The sequence below is a fragment of the Monodon monoceros genome, unplaced genomic scaffold (assembly GCF_005190385.1).
Source record: "Monodon monoceros isolate NGI ecotype Baffin Bay Population unplaced genomic scaffold, NGI_Narwhal_1 Super_Scaffold_9, whole genome shotgun sequence".
Classification (NCBI taxonomy): Eukaryota; Metazoa; Chordata; class Mammalia; order Artiodactyla; family Monodontidae; genus Monodon; species Monodon monoceros.
Window position 1 is genome coordinate 42,236,853 of NW_021703786.1, and position 12,243 is coordinate 42,249,095.

The 12,243-nt window shown below is 44.9% G+C and overlaps 1 protein-coding gene across 2 annotated transcripts in view; it reads right to left on the bottom strand.

The window, feature by feature from the left end:
• ARHGAP44 (Rho GTPase activating protein 44) overlaps positions 1-12,243 on the bottom strand; it is a 143,056-nt gene that overhangs the window by 56,969 nt on the left and 73,844 nt on the right. For both annotated transcript variants that reach the window (XM_029211388.1, XM_029211389.1), the window contains exon 4: positions 4,479-4,555. In XM_029211388.1, the coding sequence (XP_029067221.1) occupies positions 4,479-4,555 (77 nt within the window). The remainder of the gene's footprint in view (positions 1-4,478; positions 4,556-12,243) is intronic.

Here is a 12,243-nt window from a genome sequence, read left to right on the forward strand (position 1 = left end):
AACACAGCCAATCAATCAATCAATTTATTTAAAAAAATAATAATAATCTTCCGGCTTCCACTATTGCTTTTGGTAAGGCCGGAAGAATTCAGATTCCTGACCCCTCGTATATGACAATGTTCTCTCTAGAAGGTGTAGAATCTTTTATTTGTCACGAGTACTCACTACTGGTGAGTCCTGGCATAGGGTTAATTTTTCCTATTGTATTAGGAGATCCGTGGGCCCTTTCAATATAGAAACTCACATTCTTCACTTCTGGAAAATATCTTTGGATTATTTAAAAACAATTTTTTTTAAATTATTATTATTTTTTGCTGTACGCGGCCCTCTCACTGTTGTGGCCTCTCCCATTGCAGAGCACAGGCTCCAGACGCGCAGGCCCAGTGGCCATGGCTCACGGGCCCAGCTGCTCCGCTGCACGTGCGATCTTCCCGGACCGGGGCACGAACCCGTGTCCCCTGCATCGGCAGGTGGACTCTCAACCACTGAGCCACCAGGGAAGCCCCCCTAGATTATTTTTTAAACTATAATTATGATTTCTTCCCCTCCTCTTCTTGCAATTCCTGTTATTTAGGTCTAAGACTTCCTAGATTGGCCCTCTATTCTTCTAACTTCTCTATTTTCCGTGTCCTTGTCTTTTGCTCTCTTTTCTGGATGATTTCAACTTTATCTTCCAAACCTACTGAGAAGGTCATATTTTTCATTTCTATGAGTTTGCTTTTGATCTCTGAATATTTCTTTCTTGTATTTCTTAATTAACGTCCTGTTTTTTATTTCATCTTCTCTTATCTCTCAAGAATCTAAGTACTGACTGCTACCCCTACACTCCACTGTGCCCAGTGCCCCCAGTCTCAGGATGCTCCGTTTTACCCTCCCCAGAGATGAAGCTCCAGACTTTTGCTGGGCTTGGGGGCAAGGGGATGAGAGTCTCCTAGCGGTGTGGATAAGAGCTGGGTCTGAGTGATCCAAATAGCACCTGATTAGCTTTCAACCCCCATTTGTGATTTTCATCACCACCCCCCTCCAACGACCCACTGTTCCTGAGATCCCTGGGGCCGCCAATTCCTGAGCCTTGTCAGCATTTCATGGTATGAACATCTCAGCTCTCTGCACATCCTACTTCTGCCTTGAGAGTCAGCTTTCTGGGACTTGCTAAGTCAGGTTCCAGTCAATCATATGCTTTACAGCTCACAAAACCCTCTCGTCTTCTCTCCTGTTTTTTCCTGCCTTTGTGGGTTTATGTCTTTTCAGAAAAAACCCCCCTGCATTACAGTCCGTTTTGGAAGGGAACAAAAATGAGATGTGTGTGTTCACTCTGGCATCTTTACCTGGTGTTCTCCATCCTTTACTTTCAACCTTGTTGTGTCACTACGTTTCAGGCAAGTCTCTCAGAAAGAACACATTGATACAACAGGGTTCCACGTTTACCCACCTGAGAGTCTGTATATTATAAACAGTTGAGTTTATTCCATTTGCTGTGTACGATTTACAGGTATAGAGGCACTAATTGCTATTACCTTCATTTTTCTGTTTTCTATTATGCTTTTCTGTGCTGACCTTTTTTTTTTTCCCTTTTTAAAATTTTTTTTGCTGTACACGGGCCTCTCACTGTTGTGGCCTCTCGCGTTGCGGAGCACAGGCTCCAGACGCGCAGGCTCGGCGGCCATGGCTCACGGGCCCAGCCGCTCCGCGGCACGTGGGATCTTCCCGGACCGGGGCACGAACCCGTGTCCCCTGCATCGGCAGGCGGACTCTCAACCACTGCGCCACCAGGAAGCCCCTTTTTTTTCTCTTTTAGTCCGTTCTGTGGGCTTCTTTTTTTCTATTTTGTTTATTCCTCTCTCCATCCTCCACCTAATTTTGAAGTTACACGTTCTATTACTTTTCTTCTTGTGGTCGTTCTTACCTTTCTAACATGCACACTTCACTTTAAATTTAAATGTAATACCTTTATCCTCCTTTCATACAAGAGCTTGAAACACTGATGCCCTTTGCAAAGCTCCCTCTTATTATTTTCTAGTATTTTAGTTTTCCTTTGCTTTAACTGCCCCCCGCCCCCAGATTATTATTATATTGCTGTTTCTTAATTCAATGTTTATTTATATTTCTTTACACTGAAGGGTAGCAGGATACACCTCCCCAAAGTATGCCACTGTGGCATAAGGATTAGTTTGAACTGAAGGCAATGGAGAAGAAGCAGACACAAAAAAAGCTCTCCACCCTTCCCCTATTTGCCTAAAAGCAGGACATGAATTTGTAAAGGTGTCCCCCTCCCCTCTCTACCAGGAAAGATAGATGTTAATCACCAGAGATAATTCTAGACCCTTATCAGCCCAGAGACGGCACCAGTGGTCTCTACATTACAAACCTTACCAACTAACACTTATCTTCTACTAGTCCCTCATATACTTACCTTCCTACAATTCGTTGCCATAGAAACTAACATTTTTTTCCTCTGTCTTGTTTGTCACTTCTCTAAAAATCACTGTTCTTTGGTTTAAAATGCTATATAAGCCCAAGTTCCAGCCACCCCTTTGAGTTACTCATCACCGAGTTCTGCCATGTGTGTGCACTGCACGTTAATCAAATGTGTATGCTATTCTCTTATTAATCTGTCCTTTGTCAATTTAATTTGCACGGCCCTGTGAAGGAACCTAAGATGGGAAGAGAGAAAACGTCCCTTACACCACATTCACTATTTTTTTTTAAAGGTTTTTTGTTTTCTGGTTTTTTTTTTCTTCTTCTTCTTTTTTTTTTATAGCCACACTGCACAGCTTGCGGGATCTTAGTTCCCCCACCAGGGACTGAACCCAGGCCCTCAGAGTAAAAGCAGTGAGTCCTAACCACTGGACCGCCAGGGAATTCCCACACTACTTTTTTTTTTTTTTTTTAAGATTTTTTTTTTTTTTTTTTGATGTGGACCATGTTTAAAGTCTTTATTGAATCTGTTACAATATTGCTTCTGTTTTATGTTTTGGTCTCTTGGCTGCGAGGCATGTGAGATCTTAGCTCCCTGACCGGAGATCGAACCCACGCCCCCTGCACTGGAAGGTGGAGTCTTAACCACTGGACCACCAGGGAAGTCCCACTACTTTTTTTTTTTAATGCTATCTTGTTACCTGCATTTCATTCTTTTCTTCTGGACATAATCTACTTCACACATCCTTAACTAGTTTTTCAGTGAGAACATGCAAGCGGTAACTTCTCTAAATCTGTGCCCGAAAATATGTTTATTTTCCCCTTATTCCTGAATAAAGATTTAGTCTATCACTGAATCTAGATATATTTTCACTCACTACTTGAAGACACTCCTCCATTATTTCCTGGCATTTATTGTGCCTCCTGAATAGTCTGTTATCACTCTAATTGCTCTTTTATACACAATTATCTCTTTCTCTGGTTGATTTTAAAGTTCTTTTTTATTAATAGGGTGTAGTTTTATGACGATGTGTCCAGGGATGGATTTCTTTCGGTTGATCTCAATCAGGACTTTTGGTGCTTCTTAAATCTAAACACTCATGTTTGTATTCAAATCTAGAAAAGGAAAATTCAACCATAAATTTCCCCTTCTATTTTCTTCTTCAGGAGCGACTGCTACACATAGTGCTGTATCTTTACATCCTGCCATCTGAGTCTCTACATTTAATGCTGCCTGTATCCTTACCTCTTGTACTTTATTCTGTAAATTCTAAACTCCAGACCTCTTTAAGTTCACCAATTTCCATATCTGTGTGCAACTTCCAGTTTCTCTCAAGTAAGTTTTTAAATTATAATAAATATAATTTGAATTCTTAAAAAGTTCTATTTGGTTTTTCTTTGATTCTGCCTCTTCCTTTTTCATCCCTATTGTGTTTTGTCTTTATTAAATTTTTAAATTTCATTTTAAGCATAATTACTGTCCATTTCCTTTCAGGTTGTCCATTATTTTTCATTTTTAGGGTCTGATTCTCCCACAGACTGTGCATACTGATCGCCTCTCATGATGATTCTATATTTAGTTTGTTTTTATTGTGAGCTCCAAATCAGCAAGGGTTGCTCTTCTGGGAATCCCATAAGTTCTGACATCTGACACGGAGAGATTTCATATTTGCTTCTGCTGAAGCCCAAGGGATTTCAAGTGTCCTTCAACAGCCTTCCCCGCCCCCTACCGGGCATGCGGGATGCAGGATCTTAGTTCCCCTACCAGGGATGGAACCCGTGTCCCCTGCAGTGGAAGTGCAGAGTCCTAACCACTGGACCGCCAGGGAAGTCCCAACAGTTTCATGTTAACTCCTCCCCTTGGGAGCTGCCGCCTGCACAGACACTATGACTCCTGGACCTGGGGCCTCAATTTCTCACCGGCAACCTTTCCTTCTTCCCTGTCCAGTCTCCAGCCAGACCACAGGTGTCCTCACTACCTCCGTGAGGACTGTTAGTCCCCTTGTAAGGATGGGGACTCACCTAGATTTAGCACAAACCCATACATGGAATTGCCTTACCCAAGAAGCGTGTCATCTCCCAGGAGAGCTGATCCTTCCACCAGACACTGAGCCAGTGTGGTCAAAGGCAACTTTTTCTGAAAAGGAAGAAAACGTGGTAATGAAAACTACTTCAACAGTCACCCACTTACGCTAAAATAGCAAGAGGTCAAATACTTGCCTAGATATTACATTAGCTAAGAAACAAACTGACTTTAAAATATGAATAAAACCTAAAAATTCAGAGGATACAATGGCGGGTTAAGACTCAGAGATGTCAAAATTCAGAAAATTAAAACGATTAAATTTGCTAAGTCGGAAAATAAGGCTAAGGTTTACATGCTGCATTTTTAATTTAACTTAATTTTCATTTTGTTTCATTTCATTTCATTTTCTGGCTGCGCTGTGCAGCTTGCGGGAATTTAGTTCCCCAACCAGGGATTGAAGCTGGACCATGGCAGTGAAAGCGTGAAGTCCTAACCACTGGACTGTCAGGGAATTCCCTACATGCTGCATTTTAAAATAAAGTAGCATAGCAGCAGGGAAAAAGGAGAAGATTTCAAACTTATGCTAAAGATTCGAGCCATGCCTTAATTTCTAAAAATCAATCTCTCTCAAGAAGTATATTAGCCCCGTTTTAGAAATAAGGCAGCTTATGGTCAAGGAAGAGAGAGAAAAATGTTCACGCAGAATTACAATGCAAACAAAATAATCATCAAAATAAGGTATACTCCACAAAGAAGAAATAAAATGGCCAATAAGCACATGGAAAGATGCTTAACATCACCAGTCATTAAGGAAACCCAAATCAAAGCTGCAATTAGATACCACCTCACACCCAAGAGGATGGCTCTCATAATATCAATAATTTATTTTTTAAATATTGGTGAGCGTGTGGAGATACTGGAACCTTCATGCTTTGCCGGTAGAGATGTAAAATGGTCCAGCACTGTAGAAAAGTTTGGCAGCATTTCAAGAAGTTAAACAAAATTACCATATGGCCCAGCTATTCCACTCTGGGGCATGTACTCAAAATAATTTGAAACAGATGGCTGAACAAAAACATGTGCATGATGCAAAGGGCAGCCCAATTCACAATAGCCAAAAGGTGGGAACAGCAGAAACGTCCATCAACGGATGAGTGAATAAACACAATGTGGTCTATCCATGCAACGGAATATTATACAGCCATAAAAACGGACGAACTCCTGACACAGATTACAACATGGGTGAACCTTGAAGGCACCACAATAAGCGAGATAAACCAGGCACAAATGTGCACATAATGTACAGTTCTATTTATATAAGATATCCAGAATAAACAAATCCATAGGGACAGAAGGTAGATTCGTGGTTGCCAAGAGCTGGGGGGAGGGGGAAAGGGGAACGACTGACTAATGGATACGGGATTTCCTTTCGGGGTGACGGAAATGTTCTGGAAGTAGATCATGGTGGTAGTTGCACACTTTTGTGACTGTACTAAACGTCACTGAATTGTACTCTTTAACATAGCTAAAGTGGTAAGCTTTATGTTACGTGGGAAGAGAGGGAGGGAGGGACGGAAAGAAGGAGGGAGGGAGGTGGGCAGCCAGAAGGACCACAGCATGATCCATCTTCCCTCCTTAAGTGTCAACAAGCCCTCTCCTTCCTGAGCTGGAACCACCCAGCACACACGGAGAACAACAAGGTAAGAACAGCTAAATATCTGGGAATTCCCTGGCGGTCCAGTGGTTAAGACTCCGTGCTTCCACTCCAGGGGACACGGGTTCGATCCCTGGTCAGGGTACTAAGATCCCACATGCCGCACAGCGCGGCCAAAAAAATTTAAAAAAGAACAGCTAGATATCCTCGGGTCTTCCAGTCCACACTGCCACACAGACAGCTCTTCAAACAGAAAGTGATGGAGCCCCTCCCAGCCCAGAATCTCCTGTCTTAGCACCCAGATATCCTCGCCTGTAACTCGCTTACTCCCCAGCATGAATGGGGTGCCTATCTGGGTACCACGCCCGTGGTGACCGAGACCAGACACTGCTCTCATGGAACTTACATCCCAGGGCAGGGAGACAGACACTAAACACAGATACTTTGAAGGAGACCCTTTCGACAGTGGGAAGTGCCATGGGAACAGCAGAAAGCAGGACAATGGGCAGAGTGGGCAGCTGTGCGGAGGGGCGGTGAGGAGAAAAGACTGCCCCCCCCCCGAGGGGGGACATTTAAGAAGCAACCTGAAGGGAGAGAAAGTCAGCCATACCTCCAGGTGACCTGGGAAAAAACATTCCGGGCAGAGGAACTGCAGGTGCAAAGGCCCGGAGGTGGGCTACCTAGCCAGCTCAGCTGGCTCTGCATCCCCACAGACCAGCGTGGCTGGAGCACAGTGTGTGATGGGGGAGAGGTTGGGGGAGGGGGCGGAGGCGGGATGGTGCGGGGCCTCGTCAACCAGAGGCAGGCACTGGGGTTTCCTTCTAGGGGCACTTGGGGACCACTGAGGGCCTGTTTAAAAACAACATGATCGGATTAAAGGAACTCAATCCTGAGACAGGCAACTGGATGACTTGAGAGCGGCACCAAGCTGCAGGTGGAGTTTTAGGAATCTGGTTTGAACATCCCCAGGAGACCCATGGGCTCTAGGTATCTCCGGGGAAGGTCACAGGAGGTAGACCAACCCCCAAGAGTGGTATGCAAGTTCCTAGGGTTCCTGGGGTTAGTCCAGGTGGAGGGGAGCCCAGGACACCAGGTGTCCTCAACGGGTCTAAAATATAACCCCCTCCCTGCCCTTAGACACGTCCACTCCACAGAGGTCTGATCCCTTTCACTCGAGGAATAATCTTGCTACCCCGTCATTTCACATAAAATGGGACATGGTTCTTGGTAAAAACGAGACCAGGCAACGAAGTACTAATATATCCAAATGTAAACACCACTTTCTCGCTGTCCTACGAAGCTATTAGGTCCAGGTTTCCAGAGACTTAATTAAAGGCAGAGGAACGGTATCTTCGGAGAGCATCTGCTCCCACCCTCACCTTTCAAAAAAAAGTTACTGAAAGCACATGTTAAAAAAATGTCTAAAGCGGTTAAAAAAGAAAAGGAGTTGTGCAGGTATAACATTTGTTACGCTCAGAGAAAAAGGATGGATTAAGGTATTAGAGTTCTTGACCAGGGGTAATTTTTGTCCCCCCGGGACGTTTGGCAAAGTCTGGAGATGTATGTGATTGTCACTATGTGGGGGACATCCCTGGTATCTAGTGGGTAGAGGCCAGGGATGCTGCTACGCATCCTGCAGTGCATCAGAAAGCCCCCCGAAACAAAGAATTATCCAGCCCAAAACATCGAGAGTGCTGAGGTTTGGGTTTAAAGAAAGGTGTTCAATCTGCAAGTTCCTAAAATATCTGAATAACCAACCACTGAAGATGCTCCCCCCCACCCCGAATGTCAGAGAGTACAGCCACACAAGACCATTTTCTTTATGCTGTGGATCCAGAGACCCATGACCCACCTGCCTTTCAGGCAGGACTGAAGCCCTTTCTGAGTCCTTCTTCAGAATTTGACAAGGAAGCAAGGCAAGGGAGGATCTTGTCTACAGCAGATGACAGGCAATTTCTAATGGCCTGGAAGTTGGCATCCTTTGGAGAAATATATCTACCAGTGAGTGGAGTTTTTCCAAATGAAAAAGATCAGTCCGATTAGTCCTGGCAGTGAGTGGAGCAGAAAACCACGCCCGGGATGCCTAGCAGACTGTAGGTCAAGCACAAGAACAGCCCTGAGGACCACAAAGCCATCCGTCTTGGAGGGAGGTGGTGAGGGGACAGCCAGGTGTCTGGTTTCCAGATTCACACAGGAAAAACCAGTTGGAAATGGTAGGACTGGAGGGGCCTTTCTCCCAAGCAGGGGGCCAACTTTATCTTCTAGTCATTTCCAGTCACTCAACAGCCTCAATGATGATTATGAGATGCTTTTAGGTGGCAAAGAGAGCCACTTTAAGTGACGAAGGACCACAGGACGAGAAAGCTATTCCTGTTTCAACTGCACGTTAATTGCTAAGATTTTCACATGGAGAATAAGCTTTCTCTCTTTCTCTGTCTCAAATGAATTCATTTTTGAAAAGCGAATGGTATAAAACTCAAAAGGCGCTGGAGGGTTTACAGCAGAAAGTCTTCTCCCATCCTTAACCCTCAGCCACTGGGTTCCCCTCTCCAGAAACCATGCCAGTGATCAGTTTTCTATGTATCCTTCCATAAATATTCTAAGAAGATCCAATTGTATACGTGAGTGTGTGTCCATTTTTTAAAAATATTTATTTATTTATTTGGCTATGCCGGGTCTTAGTTGCAGCACACGGGATCTTCAGTTGCGGCATGTGGGACCTCGTTCCCTGACCAGGGATGGAACCTGGGCCCCCTGCATTGGGAGCTAGGAGTTTTAACCACCGGACCACCATGGAAGCCCCATGTGTCCATTTTTAGTGGACATATTTTCCCTCACAACTGTTAACACATGATATAACCCCCTCTACCCTTTGCTTTCCTTTTCATGTAGAGGTATCATTCATGTAATTTCCTATCAAGACATAGAGAGCTGCCTCAGCCTTTTTTTTGAAATGGCTACACAGATCATTGAATGAAGATGACAACATGTATTTAAACAAGTCCTGTAGTGATGGTGTAAGGGGATATAGGCCACAAGCTAGGGCCTGTGCTTGTGGCCCAGGTGAGGCTCCTAAGAAAGCATTCACTGCAGGGGAGACACTGAGGGTGATGTGAGCACTTGGATTCCAAGGGCACAGGTGTTAATGGGGTGAAACCTCAATTAGCGGTGAGTCTTTGCTTGTGTCGATGCTTTTAAGAGTCAAGAAATTAAGAAAAGGAAAAGGAAAAAAAAAAGAAAAGAATCAAGCAATTAGAAGGAAGCTACCAAAAGAAAAAAAGGAAGGAAGAAATGGATTAAGGTGACATACTTGCACGTCAAAAAGGGGATAGTGAAAATCTATAATCAAAGGCGGGCGAATAGAGGAAGTTAATGGACTGCAACTCACTACAGACTACAAATTATTTCTATTTCTAAAGAAATGCTCTGAGACAAAGGAAAAGCTGAGGGCTCGGTAGACGCGGGGTACTGTGCTGATTTATTTAACCTAATGTCTACCCGTGACTGAGGTATTACTTGCTCTCTCCTCCACACTCTGCTCACCCCCACTTCACGTAGAAGGATATTGAATCTCTGAAGGATTCAATGGCCCACCTGTCCAGAAAAGCTGCCAAAATGTGTTTCTCTTGCAGACGAGGGTCTAGGCTGAGAGCATCACCCACTATTCCGGGGACCATTAGCGCCCAGGTAAAGAGACCTTACTTAGCGAGCTTCGCCCTGACCAGTGGTTTTCCGGGTCAAAGAGAAGCTATTAAAATACACATTTCCCTGATTCTAGTGTGCCGAGAGATCCTTCAGAGTTGAGGGAGGGGGAGACAGAACGTTCCAGGGTTTGGAAGTAGTCGATCTGACTTGTCTGAGATGAGCGTTCTCTCTAAAATTACCTTAGGCGTCAGCAGCACAGTTTGTAGGATGACTCAGAGACAAAAAGTCTTATTCTAATATCCACTCTGTTTCCTAAACATACACACACGCACACACGCCCCTCCATCTCTGAAAACTGCTGTCCACTGTCCGCGAATCCAGGCAGACTTGCTCCTCGGGGCTCAGCAGTTCTCAGTGGTGATTCTGGACTAACAGCGGGGCCCTAATTACAGTAGCAGTTTCTATTTCTTTACTATGTATTCGTGTCAAGCACCGTGCTAGGCATTTACGTGTATTACACCTCACTTAACTCTCAAACCCTACTGGGTAGGAATTCATTGTTATTACTGTTTTCCAAGGCAAGAAACCAAAGCATAGAGAAGTAATTGACTTGCCCAGTGTCAGGCAAAATTAGGAAGCAGTAGAGCTGGGCTTCCACCTTGGAGGGTCAGATCCCAGCACTTAAAACTCGGAGCCATCATGCTAAATTGCTTCCGTAAAGAACAGGAACGAGTCAAACTGGCGCGATGCGCTGGGCAGGTTCTGTGCCTAAAATAGGCATGGGCCATCCAGTCGTGACACGTCTATTTTTAGCGCTGCCTACATGTGGCAGGCCCCGTTCTAGGCATTGAGAATGCAGCCGTGATGGGAAGACAAGATCACTGCTCCCGCGTAGCTCACATATTGGTGATGGGAACAGACACAGAAGCAAATGAATGAGCAGGATAATTTTAGAGAATAACACATGCTATGAAGAATATAAAATAGGGGGATGTGACTGGGGGAGGGAGGGAGCACACACATCAGGTGGTAAGAGAAGCTGCACCAAGACGGTGACATCTGAACTGAGAATCAAACAGTAAGAAGTTGCCGGTGTGACTATTCACAACAGCGAAGACATGGAAACAACCTAAATGTCCATCCACAGACGCATGGATAAAGAAGGATAAAGAAGGTCTGGTATACACACACACACACACAAACACACACACACACAGTCGAATACTACGCAGCTATAAAAAGAAGGAAATCATGCCATTTCCAGCAACACAGATGGACCTAGAGATTGTCATACTAAGTGAAGTCAGACAGAGAAAGACAAATACCATATGATACCACTTACATGTGGAATCTAAAATATGACACAAATGAACTTATCTACGAAACAGAAACAGACTCACACAGAGAACAGACTTGTGGTTGCCAAGTGGGAGGGATGGATTGGGAGGTTGGGGTTAGCAGATGCAAACTATTATATACAGGATGTATAAACAACAAGGTCCTACTGTAGAGCACAGGGAACTATATCCAATATCCTGTGATAAACCATAGTGGAAAAGAATATGAAGAAGAATGTATATACATGTATAACTGAATCACTCTGCTGTACGGCAGAAATCAATACATCGTAAATCAACTATACTTAAATAAAATTAAAATAAAATAAAAGGAAGTTGCTGGCCTGAAATGCTGGGTAAGCATATTCCACGTGGAGGGCAGATCCCACATGAAGGCTCCGCATGGATACGAACAAGGCAAGTTCAATCACAGGTCAGTGCAGTTGGAGGATGATGACGGGGGCAGAGGAGGACGGTGGGCGGGGGCAAGGGCTGAGCTCAGAGATGCAGGTGGAAGATGTACCATTAGGGACCAAGGGCCAAGCTGAGAAGCTGGGATTTTGTGCTACAGTGGGAACCCTTTGGTGGGACTGAAGCATCTGATTTTTTTTTTTTGCGGAACGCCGGCCTCTCACTGTCGTGCCCTCTCCCGTTGCGGAGCACAGGCTCCGGACGCGCAGGCCCAGCGGCCATGGCTCACGGGCCCAGCCGCTCCGCAGCATGTGGGATCTTCCTGGACTGGGGCATGAACCCGTGTCCCCTGCATCGGCAGGCGGACTCTCAACCACTGAGCCACCAGGGAAGCCCCTGATTTCATTTTAAACACTCACTCAGGCAGTTGTAGAGACCGGATGATGAAGGGTCAGGGGGGGTCGGAGTGGAGAGCAGAGACCCCGAAGGGAACACTGCTGTGTTCAGACAACAGATGACTGTTGCGTGGACCGGGCTGATGAACGTTAAAGCAAATGGAGATTCTTTGGAGGAAGAGCCAGCAGGACTTACTGAAATGCACACGGGGAAAGAATGAAAAGTAAGGATAAAGGATGATGCCTGGGATGTAGATCTGAGCAAATGGGTGGATTAACAGTACCAACCCTTCTCTGCTAGGTCCTCCTCCTGTTAGAGCTTCCAATGCTGTAGTTCCTGAGGGGTCTTGATTCAAG